Genomic DNA, 23,228 nt, shown 5'->3' on the forward strand with positions numbered 1-23,228 from the left:
ATACCAGTTATAGTGTTCTATGTAAAGTTTTGCCGTGTCCATAGCATACTTTTTTTTAAAAATTCAAACAATTCTCTATACATGACACCTAACAAAAATAATTATTACTTTGATAGAAGCAATGAAGAGCAAATAAAATATATGTTTAATTGAATTTTATGAACTTTGGAATAATTTAGCATAGTATTTTCAGAGGTCAATTTTGACCATTTTTTTTAAACTGCTATCAAAGTTAAAATAATTAAAATTAAACGTAAAATGTTGCATTAGTAATTTATAATACTACCAAATGGGTGGTTAAATTTATTAACATAAAAAATTAATTCAAACACACCTTCTTTAGTATCATCCATATTAAATAAAATATATAATACAGAAATCAAATGACTCTTACAACTCGAAAAGTCAAACGCAAATAACTCAAAATATTGTACGACAGACCAACAATTAACCTATCGCAGATTATCGTTTACAATTTGAAGCTTGTTAAATATTATTATATCTTAATTACTACAGATAGGTGTTATATTATCTTGACCATAGTAATATAATAAACAAATTGTAAAAGATAAAATCAATTATACGATAGGTGAAAATTTTATTTGTTCCACCTATTTTCGAAATTCCGCCCACTGTGCGGCGGCCCGCGGATTTCCAGCTACCTGCAACCTATCCTTTTTGTCTGTCGTCGTTGTTGTGTAGATAAGAATAATTGTTCCAAGAAGTTAATCAATAAAATAATCTCAGCGTACACCAATACTCATATTATATTATTTATATATATATATATATATATAGTAGGAATATAAAATCCAAATACCACTTACCATGGTTATATGCACAGTTTAAACTGATATAACTTAATTCGAATTAGCCAACTCCCAGAGTTAATCGCATGTAAACAGTCCCGGATTAAGATCTATAGTGCCCATAGGCTGTAAAAAATTTGGTGCCCCCAATTAAAAAAAAATATTGTACACATTTCTCTACTCGATACTTGAATAAATAATAAAACTTTATTTTAGGTTTATTAGCCACATCAATATGTACATGTATATAATACCTATGTGAAAACAAGTAAAAACATAAAATTAAAATTAAACAAAATATATTTTAGATATATAAAAATATAAAATAATCATATTACAAAAAGTAACAAATCATTATTTTATACTTTTCTTTTTCTTGCTTTTTGATGGGCAAATGTGTTAATAGTATCATTAAAATCTAATTTTTCAACCAATTCTGCTTCAACGCTAAATATTGCTAATGCATTCAGTCTTTCCTCCTTCATGGTTGACCTCAAGTAGGATTTTACTCTTTTAAGTACAGAAAAAGCTCTTTCGCCTAAGCAGTTTGAAACTGCTGTACTAAGGTACATACGCATAACTATTTCTAAATTTGGAAACATACACTCTAATTCTTTAGTCTTGATGTACTTATACATAGAAAGAACAGATTTTACATTTTTATCCGTGGAAATTAATTTTGAAAAAAGAATATACTCATCTATAAGTAAGCTTGAGTTTTCAACATCATCAATAAAATATTTTGCCAAAGTTCCACATGTGTTCCTTATAACAATAGAACTCGGTGTTTTATACAATGTGGGTATACACCCATAAATATCTGATATTTTTTCATAAGCTTGTCTTCTTGAACTAAGTTGACATTTAAGAGTATCAATTATCACATAATATACATTTCTAATAAAATCTATTTTCCCTGTGATTTCTGTGAGAGGTTGAGATCTTGATTCATCAGCCATAGCCTAAAAAAAAAAATAGTTTTTAATGTTGTTAATGTTTATGACTTTTTTCAAATTATTTTATGTGTATTTTAAAATTAATAAGTTAAACATACCTTTCTCTTTTTTTTTCTCTTGGAATCTTTGGTATACTCCGAACAACCAGTAATTTCTACAGCCTTATTTTCAAAAACATCAAAATCATCTCTGATCTGTACCAAGTAATTTTCAAGGCCATTATATAGTTCTAATACTGTATGAAGATCAATATCAGTTGATTGTAATTTTTTATTTGTAGCATTAAAACTAAAATCATATTAAACTTTATATTAATTTATTTATCTATTAAGCTGACCCTAATAAAATAAAATAAATGAAAGCATAATTTATTATTTAAAAATAATTAATTTATAGAGTGAAAAATACCTGTTTAATATTGAATTCCATATGCATATCATTAAACCAGTTTCTAAAGTTTTTAATCTTGCAAGCAACCCATTAGCTTCTACTTTATATACAGCTTTTTCTTTCTGATTATCAACTATACTATGCAAAGCTTCAATTATAAATGCATAAGAATTAAATAAAGCATGGCAAGAATCAAAACGAGCACTCCAGCGAGTTACTGATAAATTTTTTACACTAAGATTTTATTTCAAATATGTTTTTAAAATGTCCCAACGTGCAGTAGAACTAGAAAAAAATTGTATAGTTCCTGGAGAAGCATAAAAAATGAAGTAGCAGAATTACAACTTTCTGCTGCACACGTTCCGACCAAGTTAAGAGAATGTGCAGAACATGGTACATACTCTGCAAATGAATTAAAACTTTTAATTCTTGACTGCAATCCAGAATACTGACCTGACATATTCCTCGCATTGTCGTAGCTCTGGCCACGACAATTTTCAATTGATATATTGTGTGAATTAAGAAAATCCATTACAACATTGCTCATTTCTTTAGATTTATGACCACTGTTTGGAATGAATATTAAAAATCTTTCTGCAGGTACACCACTAGGTAAAACATATCTTAATGCAATAACAAGTTGATCGATGTTTGCTATATCAGGTGTAGAATCAACAATTAAAGAATAATACTTGGCTGCTTTTAATTCTTTTAATATAATTTTAATTATATCATTCTTCATCAAAAGTAAAAGTTCTTCATAGATTGTGGATGATAAATAAGACGGAGTTCCTTTCCCTCTATTCCCATATTTTTCTATATGTTGAGCAATAAAAGGGTCAAATTTAGCAAGTAACTCTAACGTTCCCAAAAAGTTCCCATTGTTAATTTTGTTAAATTGTTCATTATCACCTCTGAATGATAAACCTTTTGCACCGAGAAATTTAATTACTTCAACAACTCGATGAAGAACAGCTTTCCAGTAATTAATTTCATCAGTCACTTGTGTTGCCAATTGAGTGTCAATTCTACCTACATCACTTTGTAATGTAATAAAACTTAATGTATTATTTTTATGTGCCAAAGAATTTTCGTGCCTGGAAATAACTAAATGTCCATTTTTCCAATCATTAAATCCAGCATCTCCCAGTTGAGTACTGCATCCAAATAATTTGCATGGAGCACAAAATAATACAAATTTTGAAATTGAATAAACAAGCCATTTCCGTGAAACATTTTCTCCGTTTTTTCGATTTTTCGTAAAGATTGATTTACTACAATAACGATCATAATCAGAATAAGTTCGTTTTGATGAAGTAAAATCTGCATCAATGTTCTGATCATATCCAAATTTTGCAATATAATTACGACATATATTACTATTTGTCCAATCTGCTGGATCTTTAAAATTATTTGTATTATTCTGCGTAAGAGGATTAGGAATGACATTTAGCTCAGATTTTTCTGATTCCTCATTTATATCAACAACTGATTGATCTGAAGAAGACGCAGTACATTGAATAGAAGTAGAAGTAGTAGAACAATTATTAGTAATAGTTATATCATTTGAAGATTCTAGTTTATTATCTTCAACACAACTAGGGGTAATGTTATTTATTTGTTTGAAAAAATTATTTAACCTAGGTATTTTACTTAATAAAATCACTTCTTTTTCTTTTTTATCAATTGCACGCTTTCTCGCTTGTGCTCCACTAATATGCCGTTTCTGATCCATTTTTACATAAATATCGAACACTAAACTATATATAAAATGCACTACTCGCACTAAAGTAAAACCTTTATAATTTAAATTTACAAGTTACAATAGTGTTAACAAAACATACGTACGAATCGTACGATCAAACGGACGAATTTTCGATGCACGTGACGCGTGTATACGAAATACTAATACTATTTAATATTTTATACTATTTTACCCAATTTATGACCATCGGCGGCGAGCTACGACAAATATAAATAAGTAAACGCACTGGCATTGTCTGCCGTCTGCGGCTCTACACACGTTATCGGTGTGCGACCGGTTCTACGGAAAAATAACAATCTAAAAATAAAACGAGGTTTAGAAGACCGCACGACAAAACGCATTGATTATTACTATTTCAAATTTCCGATATTATTTAAATAAAAATAACATCAGGATAGTATTGTGCTTATTGTCAATAACTATTTTACAGATTGTACAATTTTTCTAGTTTAGAAAAAAAAAATAAGGATAGTATGTAGTGCCCGTGCCCCTAAATCCGTGGTTGTGTAGGCTGAAGCCTACACTGCTTACGCCTTAATCCGGGCCTGCATGTAAACGGCTGTTAATTCGGTTTAAAATCAATTCGGTTTACCTAAAACGGTTTAGCTAATTCACACTTGAAATGCGTATTAGAAATAACTACGCGAGTACAAAATGCATGTAAACGGATCGATGCGAAATCACAACTACAACCGAATCAATTATCAGTTGTAAATATTCATTATTTTATTAGGTGATGATAAAAAATAATTAGTTAACCTTTTAATAGACAATACCGTATTTCAGTAGTAACTAGTAGGTCGATTAACATTTTCAATCCAGTCTTCTTTTACAAACTGGACATTAACTATTTCCAGCCACCAGTCACTAGAACGTTTTTTTTATCAATAAGCTTCTTATACGTGGTCCATTTAATAAAGGTCCAATACTTAAACTACAACTATCAAATAATTGTCGATAATACTGTATATTCATTTTTTTTCAAGTCATCACACATTTTAATTTTGAAGTCCCTTTGTTTTTTTACAACTAAGCGTCTCAGTTTAATACGTATTTTATTTTGTCGTCTTAAATTCATTCTTATTAATTCCATCATTTGTAATAATTTTAAATACATATTTTATACTTTTATAGAAATAGAAACGAAATAGTTTATTTTATTTTTTTATTTTTTTTTATTAAATAAAGTTTTACTGACGTAAGTCATCCTAACTTATTGTTGATTATATACATATTTTTTTTTCTTAGCATTTGGACAATATATAACAATTAGAGTAATAGTTATAAGATATCGGCTAAGTTTTAGTATTTACAACTCAGAAAAGAGAAAAAATAAAAGGTACAGCAAGATGTGATAAACATGGCTATATTTAATATATACTTATTATAATACATAATAAATTAATATTTCAACCGTTATTTTGGGTGATTTATACTTAAAAAGGCATAGGTTCAACGGTAACACCAAAAAGAGTTGAACACTCACAATTTTCTCAACGGAAAACGTTAGGCAGTGGCGTGGCGAATGTGTTATTTTAGAGCAATTGCTCTTTCAAAATTTTTGGTGGGTGGGTGTTCGCCTTGCTACAAAATACCTAGCCACCTTGATGACTAGGTTTATTTATGATTGAATATATTAATACGTATACGAATATGTGTCTTACTTGTGTAAGACATACGAGCTAGTGTGCTACACTCCCTTAACAGTATAAAACCTGTAAATATTATAGAAGTAAATCAGTATGCCGAAAATATCGATCTATCCAGTGTATATTAGTTGCGGTCACCCAACAAAAAGGTTACATACTAGTTGCGGTCACTCAAAATATATATCTAGTATATATATAGTATTTATGCCATGCTATTTTATTTACAAAAAAGTAACAACATTTTCCATTTTCAACATTTTCTTTTCCATTTTATAAACAGACTTAGGACTGTCTACACTATTTTTATTGTGTAGGTTTGAAATCACAATAGTAATTGTGAAAAGTCACGCGGCAACTTCGAGTGAACATTCATTCTTGCAGTGTATATATTTTTTCTAATCAATGTAACGCCATTTGACCCCAGTACACTGAATACTGTACTTGACATCTCAGAATAAAAAATTTTGGAGGGACGCTCGCTCAACTGATCCATTGCTTTACGTTTAACACTGTAACTAACCTTTTACCGTACCATTGATTGGTGATCATCTAGTTTGTTACCTACTACTGCTGGGACGTATACAAGGGGTGATGTGGGGGTTAGATGCCCCCCCCCATAGGTCTTTTAAAAATTGTATAAAATAGTATTATTAATGCAAGGAAATTATAAGGAAACAAAAAAATATTTCAAGGATTTATTGTAAATTATTATTTTGACACATTCAATATATATATTTTATAATTTATTATTTTGAATGTGCAAGTCCTTTGGTTTAGGAATTTTTCTTCCATAATAATTTGTTTGCAATTGATCCCCCCCCCAAATACAAAAGTTATATGTACGCCACAATTTTATTTATTTTATTATCAAACTTTACAGATAAGTAATAGGTATAATAACCGCAACTAGGATATTACCTACAATTCGCGTGACCGCAACTGTTATATGTCCTTATCTCGAAAATCGTCTCTGACCGCAACTCGGATGTAACCGATCTATCCGATGCAGACGGTGGTTTTCGGTCGGTTACAATGCATTATGATTATTATTAGGAAAACACAGATAAGCTGGTTCGTTTCTAGAAATTTACTCAACGACCGCAATTGCTTATACCCGCATAATAATATTGTTATTGGTGATTTATTAATAGAAAACGACGTGAGCGCGTGTTATCGTATTGGTAAATTCTGTCATCCTGATACATTAGAACGAATGGATTATAATTACTATAAAAATGTTTAATCAATATGCAATGGTAATACTCTGCCCGTAGTCCGTACTGCTGTATATAGGGTTGCGCAAAAACGATAATGGTTCGACATATCGATGAATGAAATATCGATGTAAACTTTTTTATAGACATCAAAATATCAAAATATCGATATAATTTTATAAATTAATATTATTAGGTCATATAAATAAATAAAATGCAAATAATAAGTAAATATTTTAATATATAATTATGTGTACATTGAATATTATAAAATTTACAACTTGTATAAGGTAAAACACTTAGAAAATTAGAAATTCAGAACCAATACTTATCATCTAAAGATTGTAAAAACACAAGTTTTGAACACCACCATTGGATGTTTAATAAACTCTTGTACAAATATTACACTTATACAAATATTGACTGACTGGTGAAATATTGTAGAATACGCGAAGAACTCCACTGTGAAATTTCACTAACATTGGTAATATTTAAACTCATTTTTAAAATTTGTTTTCCAAAAATTAATTAATATTTTAAATCGCAGCGATGAACAATTAATTGTTACTGATGGTCTAACTATCAACTGGTAAGCAAGTAGATTTAGATATGTTTAGAACTTAATATTTAGTAAGTAGTAATTGACACTTGACGACAAACGACAGAGCAAATAATATTTAATACCTAATACCTATGTATTTTGTAATATACCTAAATTCATAGTCTATTCAGAGTTACGACTTTACGAGTGCTTACGACTATCGATAAATATCGACATGTTATGAACTGCGGTGCATTCCAGGAATTTTATTGAAAAACTATAGTCGAGTGCCAGACTTCCTGGTAATCCTAATAATAATCACAGGGGGCCGCGAATACATATATACGGATACGTTGTCCCGGTGACCGAAAACGGCGACAACTAAGATAATTATAAAGCCATTAAAACCTGTATAAACGCATGTTTAAAAAATAACTTGGAATCAATTTGTATGAAAAAATAGTTGGATATATCAATATTACATAATATATGCATCGATATTATATTGATATATCGGTATATAAATATCGATGCTTTATTTTCGATAATATCAGACTGTAATATCGATGAAACGATAATATCGATGTTGGTTGCGCATCCCTAGCTGTATATCCAATATTTCAGTGCGAGACACGAGCGTGCAACTACATTTTCTTATTCTCATAACCCATCAGTTATAATTTTGAAGCATTGTGACTTGTGACCACTAGCTTTGGTTTTCTAAAGTTTTATTTATTTTGATTTAATCATGTCTGACGTCGAAGCATGTTTATGTGGTAAAAAAAAAATTAACATAAGTCCAACGAATTGGAAAAGGCATTTAAGTGCGTGCAAAGCGATAAAAAAAAAATTCATCTTCAAAATATCTCAATACATATTTTAAAAGATTTTTGAAGGCTTCTAATTCTACTGAGTCTGATGCAAAAAAAATGAAAAAAAAATGGTAAGAACTATTGTACTTAAATATTATACTAATATTATTGTGATGTATCACAAATTTTATTAGTAGAATTTAATTTGTAAACTACCTTCCTATTTTTTTTTTTTTTATCTAGGTACCTACCTTCAAATATTAGATATTAGTTATTTACAATTAAGTTTTTATAACTATAAAGTAATCTGTTATTTATGAAAGCCCCCTCCCAAGTCCAAAAAGTGAAACTTTCGGGAAATTAAAAATATCTGTTTTTCTCATACAATTTCGCATGATAAAAAATATTTTAAATGTTCATATACTATTAACACCTGTTATTATCAAAAAAATAGTTTGATTGGAAAAATGTACCTATTTATGAATAGGGTCAACTATGGTACTAAGCACTGTACAAAAATAAACTAAATATTTGAATCACTATAGTAAAATAAGTATTATATAAAGTTAACTCTTAAGTTGACTATTATATAAAGTTTTCAAAATTAAACTATATGTTTATTTTCTCAGAACCTTTATTAAAAAAAGTCATTTTCCAAAAAATTGTGACATCTCACCTTTCATAAATAACCAATTCAAATGGTATAGGTTCTATACTTCTATAGGACCTACCTATTTTGTTATACCTATGTAATTACTGTTTGTTAGATCTGAATAACGTGCTAGTTTCTAATGGTTTTTTTTTATTATATGCATTAAATTAAATACTGAATAGTCGTTTAGAACGACAGTATGGCATACACTGTTGCAAACATATTGAACTTAAATGGCATATGAATAGCAATTTATATTAAATCAGATTTAAAATTTTTTATTTTCAGTATTAAAAAATTATTTGTAATTTTAGATGAGCAAAATTTAACAGTATGCGAAGATATTTGTGTAGTTGATATGGATAATGTAGACAGAGGATATGATTTAGTTAATGCAGATTTAAATAGTGCAATAACTGTTAAAGATATTAATGGTGATCAAGATATGACTGGTAAATTAAATTATTTATTTAAAAATGATTAACTAATACAGGAACAGGAAGATCTGATAAATAAAATAACTTGTTATAATCAATATTTTTTAAATTTTTTATTACATATTATGTATTGAATCTTTGCTCTATTTGTTTAATATAATAATCTTTATTTTTATTTTTTAAGAATGTAATTATTTAAATAATAATAACCTATAATATTTTGTATTTATATATTTATTTTTTAATTAAAATATTTTTTAGGACTGGATCAACTTTACTTAACAAAGTAATGAGATTTCAAAAAATTAACTATATGACTTAAATAACTGTTCTTACAATTTAGTTTTCTAAAATCCAGATTTACAAATGGGTGTTTTGAATTTTTTTTTTAAAAAAATTAAATCAGATTTAAAATTTTTATTTTCAGTATTAAAAAATTTTTTATGATTTCAGATGAGCAAAATTGAACAGTATGCAAAGATATTATGTAGATGATATGAGCAATGAAGATAAAGCATTAAATATTATTATTCCAGATTTAAATACTTCAATATCCATTAACAATGTTAATGGTGATCATGATAATATATCTGGTAAATTATATTATTTATATTTTAGTAAAGTTTGGAATTAATGGGTGTACGTATCTAATTTGTATTGTTTAATTTTATGTTTAGCATGCAATGATTGCATTGAAGGTAATACACTGACCCTAGTAGATTTAGATAAAATATTAAACCAATATGAAACATTTCCTCATGATCCAGCTTTACTTTTATGTTCAAATAATTCAATTGAACGTTTTTCACAAATTGCACATCAAGAATCATGTCAACCACAACCAACCGAGTGAAAAAACGGTATATTTCCTTTAAGAAAACAAGGAAAACATTTGAGATTGTTGAGCAACCATGAGCAACATTATTTTAAAAAGATTGCAACTGGAGAGTTTGTTAGACGTAAATGGTTATCTTATTCTCCAACTGAGGATAAAGTTTATTGTATAGTGTGCAAACAATTTAGCACAACAGATGGCAAATCTAACCAACTTGCTAGAAATGGTTCAAACGACTGGAGACATATTTTTTATAAACTTGATAATCATGAAGCATCACCAAACCATTTGCAGTCAGAGGTTAGAAAAGTAATGTATTTGAGTAATCAAAGAGTAGATATAAAATCTTTACAAAACTCTAATACCGAAGTTACTGAAAATAGAGAGATTGTCAAAATAATACTAGAAGTGTTACTATATCTCGCTTGTCAAAATTCGTCTTTTAGAGGTAATGATGAATCTTGGCTATCTAAAAGTCAGGGAAACTTTCTTGAATTAATTAAGCTTTTTGCTAAACATAATGAATTACTTTCTTCTTATATCGCTACACTTGAATCTGCCGAGAAAAAACATCATTGATCTATTTATCTAATAACACTCAAAACACAATGCTTTTAGTTATGAGTGATATCATTTGTTCTCAAATATTAAAAAAAGTGAAAATGGCTGGCATCTTTTCAATTATATTGACACCACTACTGATGTTTCTAATATAGAACAGTTTTCTCTGATTTTGTGGTTTGTGGATGAATTTAGTAAAATAAAAGAAAGACTTATGGCTTTAGAATCTATAAATGATGCAACTGGCAAAGGTATGTTTGATTTACTATGCAATATTTGTATTAAATATGATTTAGATTGGATAAATAACTTATGTGCACAAACATATGATGGAGCCGCGTCTATACAGGGACAGTATTCAGGTCTTCGTTCATATGTACAAGAAAAGAATCCTTGTGCTTTGTATGTTTGGTGTCTTTCACATATTCTGAATCTGGTAGTAGTTGATACATGTGACAGATGCATTAGTATAAGAAATTTTTTTGGAGATATGCAAGTACTCATTTCTTTTATAAGAGCAAGAAAACGAGTAGCGATTTTTTTAGGAGAACAAAAGAAATGTTATCCACATGATAGAGTTCTTAGAATAAAAAACTTTTCTTCAACCTGTTGGTCATTACACGATAAAGCTATTTCAGTTATTCATAAAAAATATGATGCTGTAATGAACACTTTAGAAATATTGTCAACATGTATGGATCGTGATTGTTCATCTACAGCTAAAGCTTATTAGAAATTTTATCATCTTTTAAATTTGTTACAAATTTTTGTTAATGAAAAATATTTTTGCATTTATCACGCCTTTATCAAAATACTTTTAATCACCTATAACCTATAATCATCTATTGAATTTATTCAGGCACTATATATTGTTGATTAGACTACTAAAAAAATTAAAAATATTAGAACAGTTCAGTGTGCAGATGATTTATTGATGGAAGCTAAACAATTCGCTATAAGTAAAGGCCTTACTAAAATAGATTTTCCTCAAGAACAAGTTTTACGCAAAAAAAGGATGCCAGGTGTAAATTCATCCGATCATTGTGTTACAAAACCAGATGATAAGTTTAGAACAGAGGTGTATTTTGTCATTGTAGATCAATTTTATCATCAATCAACAGTAGATTTGAAGGTTCTCGGACAATATTATATGATTTATCTCTCTTATCGTTTGATCGTATATTAAATTTCAATAAAGGATTGATAGTGCCAGATAATTTCTTCACTAGTAAAATGGATACCTAGTCTTAAACTTAATAAATTAAAAAAATGAATATTTTTAATTTTCTTTGTGTATAATGAAACTTCAGAAAGGCATGACACTGGAACAATCAAATACTATAAGATTCGAATCTACCCAATCCTTTAATGATTATGAGAATAGTACTTCATCTGAAGATTCTGAAAATTAAGATAATACAACTGATAAAACCAAATTCAATTCCCTACAAATATTGAAACTTTTAAATTCTTACAACTTGATTTCAGCATTCCCCATTTTATATACAGCTTATAATTATTTGTGTACCATTCCATCCACTTCAGTGTCAAATGAGTGATCTTTCTCTAAACTAAAATTAATTAAAACCAGATTGAGATCTACCATGCATCATATCCGCTTAGAAAGTTTAATTTTACTATCATGAGAAAAGGATATTCTAATTGATTTAAAAGAGGCATTAGATAAATATGCATCAACATCATTAAAAAAATCTTTATTATTTAAATAAAAATTTGTTTTTGTCATAGTAGTCTTTTTTTTAAAAAAAAAAATTATATTCTGAAGTATTCGCAACAATCTGTACAAAATATGAAATTCCTCCTATACCTAGATTTTTGCTATTATAACTTCTTTTTACTTATACAAAATGTATAAAACTATAGATATTAATGATACTATAATATAATATTAAATTATTTAATGTGATAATAAAAATTTAGTGCACTAGCATGCTGTATATGGTCCATTAGACTAGTTACAATTGGTGCTAACTAATATTTATACCAGCCTATGTTAACTCAAATCAAGATACAAAATAATTTATGAATGCAACTAATTAAGTAGGTACATCCGATTATATAAATCTACAAACAATAGGGATATTTTGTAAAAATTTTATTTTTTTGCTGTGATGGAATTTTTGTTAAAGGGGGGAGGTACTTTGCATACATGTTTGCTTCTCATCAAAAATGAGTTTATCATGCTGCTGACGTCATGTATTACTCACTCATTGATCATCGCTACATCTTAAAATTAATGAACTCGAAATTTTACTAGGTGGTCTCTCCAATATTTAATACATGCAATAAGAAGGGATTTTAAAAAATATTGGAAAAAGAAAATACGGTAATTTAGCGTATCACCAAAATTGCTATACTGATTAATTTGAACTTTCGTTTTATTTGTTTTATAACCACCAACAGTTACACCAAACTTGGCTTTAAATAGTGAAAGTAATAATCTATTAAAATCTATGTCACGACCAAGAATGATCCGTGTGAAGCCGGGTAATTAAGCTAGTATATATATATATATATATATATACATATGTGTGTGTGTGTTTAAATTATAACTATTGTAAGCATAAAATAAATAAACACATTAGTATGATACTGAATTTAGTAAAATATAAATACATACCTGGATGTTTTTTATTACAAATGATTGATAAAACAAATAATTTCTTGTTTTTCTTAAAAATTAAAATCTTATCTTATCTTCTACATATATGTTGTAAAAACGAAGTACAAAAGAATATTTTTGGATTTGTAAAATAACGAGTCGTCGATAATTGCGAGAATTATCCGCGCAATGAAACGATTGAAATTCCAAAGATAATGCAAATTCTTTCAAAAAAGTGATGTGCTTATAACGTCATTGCACTCGGTTGCCGTATCAATGATAATTACTTTTATCGCCGTGGGTGACGTCACATTATGATTACATCACCGATGATCACGTCCTCAGTCGTTCATCTGTTGCGTACTTCTGTTGGCTCTCTTACACAATTATAGATTGTACTTAGTCGTATCCGGACCATTTAATATTATCAATAACAATAATCTTAATTGTTGTCCAATTGTAGGCAAATTACATTGAGAAGGCCAAAACTGTTTGCTCCGTGTCTTGCATTGATCTTACTACCGACCGTTCAGTAAAAACTATAACGATCTTATATCATCATCAGTAAGTATATCTAGCAAAAAAAAATAACTATATCAAAACCTATAATAATTCATAAACAATATTACGAATTCCTGATCTCGTGTCCTTGGACGTTGACGATACACCCATTTACACCTCTGATCCCAGTGAGTAGTAAACCGTTAATGTCTTACGCACATCTCGCCGTCGGATTTGTTATCGGAAGTTTGAACATTCACAAAATCTCATCCGAAGCTATAATACAATCGTGTGAGTGTGCGTGCGGGCAAAATTTCCAATATTGGTTTTTGAGCAGATGTACAAAAATAATTAACGACTGCAGTGCCTGTTCACCAATCTTTGTTTGCCCAATCGCGCGTTTATCATATTTTTTCCCTCATTTTTCTCGACAAATGCAGTCTCTGTCAACATATTATATACCCAAATACATAATTTCGTATTGTTGAAGTCCTCTGGAAAATTGGTTTTCATCACATTGAACATTGTAACCGTTTTTTTAAGATATGGCTGATAATAGAGGAGGACCACAAAGTAGCAAAAAACCTACAGATTCTCAGAAGAAGCTCCAAGAGTCTCAGGCTCAAGTCGATGAGGTTTGTACATTACTAAATTCTTGGTTTGAGCATTATCATAGTATATTGTAGTTTGTATATCTACTAAATTTGTAAGTTCAGTATAGATTTGTATTTTATTAAATTATCTAATCATAAAATTATTTCAAGGTCGTTGGAATTATGAGAGTAAATGTTGAAAAGGTACTAGAACGAGACCAAAAGCTGTCAGAGTTGGATAATCGTGCAGGTACATAAATATTAGAATTATTATTCACAATACTTGAACTAATTCTGTTTTTAAAATTAATTATATTTTATTTATAAGTATTTATAGTATTAACCAGATTCTTGACAAGTTTTTGATATGACTTATTTTAACTTGAAAAATTTAAAACTACAAAAGTATAAAATCAACTAAAAAATGTATTTTTCAAACATATTAAATAATGTATACATTTATATGTAACCTAATAACAGAATGCCAAAATGTTGTATGTGTCTAGAAAATCTGTTATATGGATTATATCATAGATGATATAATTATCAATTAAATATTTTTACTTGGTTAAAAATTATGAATTTGCTTATATTAAGTATTTTATAAAAATAGTGATAACTTTTTATTTTTGAACGGTTGGGATAAAATTAGTCATATTTCAAAGAACAATTTTTATTAAAGTGATGTAAAAAATACTAATGTTGGTACTTAAAGTATAAAGTTGTTATAGAAATTAATTTTTTAATTTATTTTAATTTTTTGGTACATATATTTTTATTGCTTTAAAAATTATTTTTCATTACTTAATTTGAATATAAATTTTTTTTAGTTAACCATAAAGTAAAAACAAGTGCTTTCTTTTTGGACCTATTACTAACATTTAATAAATAATATATAATTTTACAAATACACTATTAATGAATACTGTTCTATCATGTTATATTTACAAAAATGTGATATAATTTATTTTTGTTTATGCTTACGAAAAATTCAGTAGGAAGGTATTACAAGTAAGTTTAGTAATATACCCAAAATAGTAAATACTGTTATGAGTTAAAGAATTTATAGCTATACAATTATTTTGTACGTACTAATGCATTGTTTTTCTAAATTATTAAATTTAGAATTAATATCTAGTTACTATAGATTGTATATCACTTAATCTGACATATGAACCTATAAATTTAATTAACTATAACATATATTATAAAATATTCTATTAATCATAAAGAATAATTATATTTTAAGCACATTGTTAATAATATATATTTTATAATTATAATTTTTATCTTTTGAGTTAAATTTAAAGCTTTAGTAAAATAATTTTTTTTACTTACTAAGAGCAAGAGTAATAATTTCTATTGATTGTTTTGAACTATTCTATTTCACACTGCCACATTATTCTCATTTATGAAAATGAATTTAAAAAAATTCTTTACTATAATTAAACCTAATTTTTTACTGTGCATCTACTATTTAAAGGTTTGAAATAAAAATTATCCTAAAATCAATTAAATACAAAATTATATACACCATTGATTACATACAATATAACAACATATTGTTATATAATTGCTTACTAAATTTTGTTATTTCATTGTAAGCTAAACCAATAAAAGCAGATACTAATTTTTAATCTTTATTACCAATTTATAGAAAATTAAAATTTATTAAAATTCTTTTAGATGTTTTACAACAAGGTGCCTCTCAATTTGAGCAACATGCTACTAAACTTAAAAGAAAGATGTGGTGGAAAAATTTAAAGGTATAACAGTTTTTTTAATTTATTGTGGGTATTATTTACCAAATAATATATAATTGATATTGTCTTAAGTATTTAATATTTATTAATTATGCTTGATTATTTTTATTTTTTTAGATGATGATTCTATTGGGGCTTGTTGTAGCAATAATTCTTTTTCTTATTGTGGGTAAGTATATTTATTTATTTTCATTTCCTATCTAAACATTTGTTGCAGAATATAAATACTTTAGTTACATTAAAGAAAGTTCTCAATTTTATTGAAATTATGTAATATTATAAGCATTGTTAAAAGATGCTATTAATCTTCTTGATTTATTAACATAATCAAGTGCATATGTTACCTAGAGGATTGGTGTTGTGTCATCCTCTTAATCCTCCTTACTTTCTTCTTCTATAGAAATTACATCAACCAATAAAATTTTAACAGTAATTATCTGGTAAATGCTTCTAGTGTTATTTGTAGTGAAATTCTTGTCGTTTTCTGCATATCTTTCTTAAAAATATTCGCTGTTTTCCTTATCCTTTTTATAAGTGATATATTTTTTTAAATTTTTTATTTTTATATTTACATAATTTACAATAACAGCATCTTATCCAGGAATAGCTAGTGTATAACCTACAGTTAATTACTTGTTAAATGTTGTCAAAGTCTAGGAACTCATAAAAATGCGTATATTAGGTAGGAAATTGTTTTAAAATAGAGCATCTTAAATGGATTTACTGAAATTAAATAGAAATAAATATATAAATTTAGTACTCAGGACTTCTCTACAAACTAAAACTTCTCATTCTATTCTTATATTCTATATAATTCATTAATTCTATTCTACTCTCATTCTATTACTTTTTAGCCTTAAAGATCACTTCTCTGTACACGTGGGTTCTTTCTTCTTTTCTCCAATATAAATAAAACCAGCTCTGCCCTAAGATACAGTAATTGGTCTTCTTATTTTCAATTTTTACATCTCTGACTAGCCAACCTCTATCCATACACTAGTTCAGTGACTTTTTCGACGACAAAGTCATTCAAACAATCAGTTCAGATTCTAACCTAGCCTCTTTTTACATACAAGACCATCTAAACACCTTTAAAACTTGGTACAAAACTTGAACGTTAAAATTAATGAAACTAAATCCATTCATTGTACCTTCACACTTCACTGCGGAATATGCCAACCCTTTTTCTCAATAACCAAACATTTTCCCCTACCTAGTATGTACAATACCTTGATATTTTTATAGACTGCCGATTCACCTGGCAATCACACTTAATTAGCAAATCTTGAATACTAAATGAATGTATTTGACTCCTTTGGTCACATCTAATCACTAATCACATAAAACTCCTACTAAGACATATGAGCATATGGAATTCAACTATGAAGTGCTACCAAAATAGCTTAGCTCAGCATAAAAGCCCCTTAATTTCAGATTTATCATCTCAATATTCTAGGAAATCCAGTCAAAAGACTTAAAGACAGTATTATTATGCTCTACTAATCAACTAATTAATTTTATCATGTTGTAGTACCATCATTAAAAGATCTCTACAGTCTGTCTAATCTGTCATTTTATTTTTATTATTATTTATATTTATCAATTTATTTTCAGCAATTATTTTTATTGTTCTATAAAAAAGTTTAAAAACAAAATTCATATATATATATATATATATATGTACTCTCTTAAAGTTTAATCCGCAAGCTATATTATTTTAATAATTATATACAGTAGAACCTTGATAACTCGAACCTCTATAAGTCGAATATTTAGTAACTCGAAGGAATGCCTAGGCCCCTGCCTTACAATATATGATATACGTGATAAATTTTCTCGATAAGTTGAAGTAATTGTAGTTGAATTTTGGCTTATAACTCAAATTTATAAAATAATATTTAACATGTACATACCTCGATAACTCGAAAGTCAAATAACCAAGTGCATAATTATAAATAACGATAATCGTATTGAAAACCGATTAAAATTATCAATCTTATATTTACCTATTGCTGAAAAGGTACAGTTATAAATTCAACGATATAATATGGCTTTGCCTAAAACTAATCTTGTCCAGGCATTAGATAGTTTACAGGTTGTACATAAGTACATTCAAGAACAATGAAAAATTGGAGAAGAGATTTTTCGTACTAAATTTTATTGATAACTTTACAGATAGGTCAAACAATAAAAACCAATCAAAAATATCAGATTTTTTTAAAAAATAGTTCTACTTTATTCATTACATTGTATTTTCTTTATTACATACAATTTATACATATACATATTTATTACTTTATTTTTTTAAAAATTTAATACAATATACATACCTACATACATCATACATTTATTAGTAAAGACATAAATAAAATTATAAAATGAAGTCATTGTGTTTTTAAATAGAAAAAAATTTTCAGTAACTCAAATTTTTTTTTGCCCCCAACCGATTCGAGTTATTGAGGGTTCGCTGTAATTTAATATTTGTTTTCATTAATATATTTCATTACAGGCTCATTCTTTACCGGCAGTTAAGTAAAAGAAGTATTACTTAAGAACAGAAAAAGTGGAATCATAATTATAAATCCTGAAATCATTATATTAATATTATCTTTATTACTATGAATTGTGATAATAACATGTGTCACCTAACTGCATTTCTAATATTGTGCATTATTCACATATTTTAATTTTTTTATCTGTTGCTACAAATGTTTTATTTAATTTAGAAATTTATTTAATATTTAATACTGAAATAAAATACTATGAAAATATTAATACTTATACAGACATTTTTTTTTTGGTCAAGTATTTTTCAACTGTACAGTAAATTAAATTGTAAAATTTAATTATAGCTAATTTTAATTTATTCCCTTATTATTAATTTTTTTAATATTATAATTACTGAAATTTAGTTTATTATCTATTGGATATGGTAATAAAATATTTTAGTATTGAGTACAATATTTAATTTATTTTATTTTATTTTTATACATCAAACAAAAACCTTGTTTTATTCATATTGGAACAATGAATTATATTTTTTGTAAATCATTCATAAAACAATTTATTGATATTAGTAACATTAATCTATTTTTAATATATTATAAATTTTAGTTAAAAAATGAGAAATTATGTATAAATATATATTTCTTAATTATATTATTATTTATTTAACAAAGGAATTGAATATAATTCTTATAGAGTCCTATCATTTACATTATCTTATTACTAACTTTTTTATGGTGGGTCTATACTATTATTGAACTAAATTTAGCTATGATGCCCTTTTGTGAATACTGTGAACTCTAGTTCTCATTAATAACTGATTTGAAAAATTGTATTGAACTTAATATAAATAAATATCAAAATAATCACTATAGAAAAAAAAATATTACAAAACAGGTAAAATATGAATTATTAATGAGTTTTTGTGGCAGCTTATGTTAAGAAAATTTAGTTATATCTGGTTCAATTTATGACAACTAGGTACGTAGATAAAACGTAAAAATTAAATTATCTTCCAAGTATTCTACTGATCAGGAATACATGTTTAATAAAATCAGAGGAATAGGTGAAATTATTGACTACCAATGAATATATTAAAACAAGCCTTTTATATTTTATGCTATTCTCACCATGCATAATGTTTCATAAAAAAATTACAAGGTATTTGTAATTATTAGCTATAATAAAGAATCACAATAAATGTATATCAAACACAAATATATGATTGCAAATTGCAAACTAGGACTGCCGTATCATTGGTGTAAGTTACAAGTATAATGTTGTTGGTCGATGGAATGTCCGAGTTGTAGACGTTGTAAAGTATAGGCGATAAATCGCTTCCCTGAGGGATACCAGTTTCTATTGATTGGGAGTTGGAATTACTGTTTTTAATACGTACAGAAAATCATCTATTTTCCAAGAAGGATTTTATGGTAACATTTTAAAGTGCAGGTAAAAAATGTTTAAGCTTGAAGAGTATGCCATCGTGCAACACTCGATCAAAGCTTGAGAGACATCGAGGAAGACTACTTGGCAGAACAGTTTTTTCTCAAAAGAAGTAAATATATGGTCAGTTATTCTATTAACTTGGTGTATAGTATTATGTTTGGTGCGGAAACCGAATCGAGATGTTGGCAGTATATTATTTTCATCAATTATAGCTTTAATACGTTTTAAAAGTAGTTTATCGAACAATTTACCAAATGTATGTAACAGGCTAATTGGCCAGTATGATGATACTAATTGCTTGGGTTTATTTGGTTTGGAAATCATGATGGTAATTGTATTGATATATGTTTCCACATAGGTGGGAAATAGGAAAGTCGCAGCATGTTTTTGAAAATATGAGTTAACAGTAGTATTGATTTTTTTGTAAGATTATTAGCTATATTATTGTTTATTAAATCGTGACCGGGAGACTTTTTTTGGATGTAACTTGTTTATTATGATGGTATCGAGCCATCAGATGAGGTTAGGAATTCAAAATGGGATTTGAATTGACGAGATCTGTGTCTGAACAGTTCAGCTTTGTGAGTGTTTGTTGACTGGTTAAGCACAATTGTCGATACGACAACGATAAATGGACAAGTGATCAGTCACTTGGTGACACAATAATAAAAATGGTAATAATAATTTTGCCCCCAATTTTGTAGAAGTTAAGCTACTACTCCGAACGCCGTTTTCTGTCCTAGACAGGCAATTAAATCGCTGGACGGCTACGACACGGAAGAGACTTGAGTTAAGTTACAAAGGGAACGAGGAGAAAGAGATTAGTTATCGGGGGAGCCCCTGTGATCGATCCGGAATCTGAGAACAGATAAAATAAAAAAGTTGGACCCCTCCTCCCACAAAAAATGTCTAGATATCCTCCTGCCTGAAATTAATTAAAAAAAACTATTAAAGTGTGTTCGGGAATCTCTAATTCGTGTGATCATCATTAATTCAAGATGAGTCACGGGTTAATTTTCAATTTTTAAAAAAAAATCTAATAACGATTATTAGACTGATAGTTATACTATTTAAAATCATTTTTAACATAAAAAATTTAATATTTCTTATCACTTTAATGTTTTTAATATAATATTTAATACATGTTGATGACATATTTTGTAAATTTTAAGTAGGTTTTAAATTGGGTCGATTTTTTTTTAACTACAATTCCTTCATAAAAAAGTATTGGTAATATTAAAATTAGATTTCTTCTACTGGAACTCGTGACATACATTATTTAGATATTGTAAGTTGTAACCAACCTTGATTAAGGTAAATAATAAACGATATAATACATTTTAAGAAACTTTATAAATAATCATTTTTATTAACTATTATATATGATAATATATTGTACATAGCATATTTTGTTTTATTGAAAAATATTGAGAAAAATCTATCTGTAGTATTTGTCAAAATTATGAAATCTGATAGAATGATAGCTATTATGTATTATATATAAGTAACTATATAATATCTATGTTAACTGGGTTTTGTTTTGTTTTGTTTAGTCTTAGCTCTTAGAGATTTTAAAGGAAAAGTGAAAAACCGTCCAATGACGCGTCTTATTTTTAATAACTTTGGAGTCTTTACATTTATTTGTATAGACTATTTATTTATAAAGATTTAATTAAATTTATTAAAAAAAAAAAAAACTGAGTCATATATTAATAATGGTCACGTTACTACCTCAATTGTTATTTTTACTTCACATTAACATTCAAAACCAAAAGAAAGTCAATTATAAAATGAAGGTTACTGAGGGTATATTTTTTCAGTTTATTTTATTTCAAATAGTTTTCAAAAAATTATTAATATTAGTTAACAGATTTTTATGAGAAATGCGTTCTCTAATTATATAAACCCTTAAAACGTATTTTTTAAATGTTTGCTGGATAGAAATTAGAAAATGTTGTTTTTGATCTATTGAAAAATTTTATCCATGGACTATCTTTTTTCGTCTGTAGCCTTCAAATGTATAAATGCTAATATTGAATATTTATACCGGTGTAGAAAGCAAGTTAATTTTTATTTATTATTATCTATTATTAATATATATTATAAATATTAAAAACAATTGAAATAAGCATTCCACGGTAGAACATAGGTACCTAATGTGTTTGTTCTCACGAATGAATGTAATAAATGAAACTTGTTTTTTATACATTAATAACCAGCAATACATCAACATAAAAATTGTTGTGTTGTCATATAATTAGTAAACTTGTTTAGTAGTTACCTACGTACGTTATACCTTTATGGGTGTTTTGCATATTTGTAATAAACATATATTTATGTTAGTGATGGATCGAACTGTTCGAATCTCAAACCAAACCGAACCGAACCCTTGATGAAAATCGAACTTGAAAATATTTGTTGAACCAGACTTACTGGTCACGATAGTTCGAAAACCAAATATTTGTACAATTCTTCAAAAGTTATTTTTGAAAAATAAAAATTGATAATGATTATGTAGAAATAATTAGACTATTGACGATAGAAAGTAATAATTTGTAAAGGACACGTTATGCATTATTTATAATAATAATAATAATGTTATTTTTCCAGTCGCATGTTACACATCCACCCTCCGCCAACCAAAACATTAATAAGTTGTTTATCGCCAATAGCGGCAGTGTATCTATACCCATAAATCAACTATTTTTGTTTTTTTCATACTTATTGTAAAGGTTAAAATCTATTTTGGGTAAATCCATAGTAATATTCCGATACCGCGACTGTGCTGTTAATAAAAACATGTTCACAACTTACATCTTACATTATAAATTCTACTAATCATTTTATATTTGTGAATTATAGTTATTATTACTATTTTTTTTATATATTATTAAAGTATACTGATTGTATGAATTGTCATATTACACTCAATACTCAATACTTAATGAATATAAGCTACAAGACAACATGAGAGAGCACAATACTGGTTTTGAAAAATAATAATAATATTAATAAGAAATTATTTAAAATTTAAATGTATTGTAAATAATACAATTATTTAGACTTAAAAAATAATATGTAGAATAGGAAATACGAAAACTTAAAATACAATAGTAATTAATAATTATGGTTGATTTAATTTGTAGGTAGTACAATGTATATGATAAAAAGTA

General features: G+C 27.2%; 3 protein-coding genes across 5 annotated transcripts; 2 read left to right on the plus strand and 1 right to left on the minus strand.

Annotated features, from left to right (window-relative positions):
• Window positions 1-1,904: 1,904 nt before the first annotated feature.
• LOC112683579 (zinc finger MYM-type protein 1-like) lies at window positions 1,905-13,479 on the minus strand. Of its 2 annotated transcripts, none has more exons than XM_025554662.1 (2): window positions 2,609-5,011; window positions 1,905-2,053 (listed from the first exon to the last, which is right to left on the minus strand). In XM_025554662.1, the coding sequence occupies exons 1-2, from the start codon at window positions 3,888-3,890 to the stop codon at window positions 1,995-1,997; spliced, it is 1,341 nt and encodes a 446-aa protein (XP_025410447.1). In that variant the 5' UTR covers window positions 3,891-5,011; the 3' UTR covers window positions 1,905-1,994. The 2 variants fall into 2 exon arrangements, 1 of the variants encoding a protein (XP_025410447.1); XR_003148599.1 differs by lacking the exon at window positions 2,609-5,011 and adding an exon at window positions 13,263-13,479 and having other exon boundaries at window positions 1,966-2,053.
• On the plus strand, window positions 7,800-12,314 carry LOC112683580 (zinc finger MYM-type protein 1-like). 2 transcript variants are annotated; one of them, XR_003148600.1, is made up of 4 exons: window positions 7,800-8,267; window positions 9,103-9,240; window positions 9,679-9,818; window positions 9,903-12,314. XR_003148600.1 is itself a non-coding variant. In XM_025554663.1 (3 exons), exon 3 carries the CDS (start codon window positions 10,836-10,838, stop codon window positions 11,352-11,354), a length of 519 nt encoding a protein of 172 aa, XP_025410448.1. In that variant the 5' UTR covers window positions 7,804-8,267; window positions 9,679-9,818; window positions 9,903-10,835; the 3' UTR covers window positions 11,355-12,314. The 2 variants fall into 2 exon arrangements, 1 of the variants encoding a protein (XP_025410448.1); XM_025554663.1 differs by lacking the exon at window positions 9,103-9,240 and having other exon boundaries at window positions 7,804-8,267.
• A 116-nt stretch (window positions 13,480-13,595) lies between the features above and the next one.
• LOC112683581 (vesicle-associated membrane protein 2) lies at window positions 13,596-18,828 on the plus strand. The gene is made up of 6 exons (XM_025554664.1): window positions 13,596-13,808; window positions 14,289-14,380; window positions 14,510-14,588; window positions 16,025-16,104; window positions 16,219-16,270; window positions 18,611-18,828. The coding sequence occupies exons 2-6, from the start codon at window positions 14,291-14,293 to the stop codon at window positions 18,631-18,633; spliced, it is 324 nt and encodes a 107-aa protein (XP_025410449.1). The 5' UTR covers window positions 13,596-13,808; window positions 14,289-14,290; the 3' UTR covers window positions 18,634-18,828.
• The last annotated feature ends 4,400 nt before the right edge of the window (window positions 18,829-23,228 follow it).

Source organism: Sipha flava, unplaced genomic scaffold (assembly GCF_003268045.1).
Source record: "Sipha flava isolate LNK unplaced genomic scaffold, YSA_version1 229_pilon_pilon, whole genome shotgun sequence".
Lineage (NCBI taxonomy): Eukaryota > Metazoa > Arthropoda > Insecta > Hemiptera > Aphididae > Sipha > Sipha flava.

Coding starts and splice junctions, on each gene's coding strand:
- LOC112683579 (XM_025554662.1), bottom strand. CDS start 3,890: ATGGATCAGAAACGGCATATTAGTGGAGCACAAGCGAGAAAGCGTGCA. Junction 2,054..2,608: donor CAATGCGAGGAATATGTCAG/GTCAGTATTCTG, acceptor ATATGATTTTAG/TTTTAATGCTACAAATAAAA.
- LOC112683580 (XM_025554663.1), top strand. CDS start 10,836: ATGGCTTTAGAATCTATAAATGATGCAACTGGCAAAGGTATGTTTGAT.
- LOC112683581 (XM_025554664.1), top strand. CDS start 14,291: ATGGCTGATAATAGAGGAGGACCACAAAGTAGCAAAAAACCTACAGAT. Junction 14,381..14,509: donor CTCAGGCTCAAGTCGATGAG/GTTTGTACATTA, acceptor AATTATTTCAAG/GTCGTTGGAATTATGAGAGT. Junction 16,105..16,218: donor TGTGGTGGAAAAATTTAAAG/GTATAACAGTTT, acceptor TTATTTTTTTAG/ATGATGATTCTATTGGGGCT.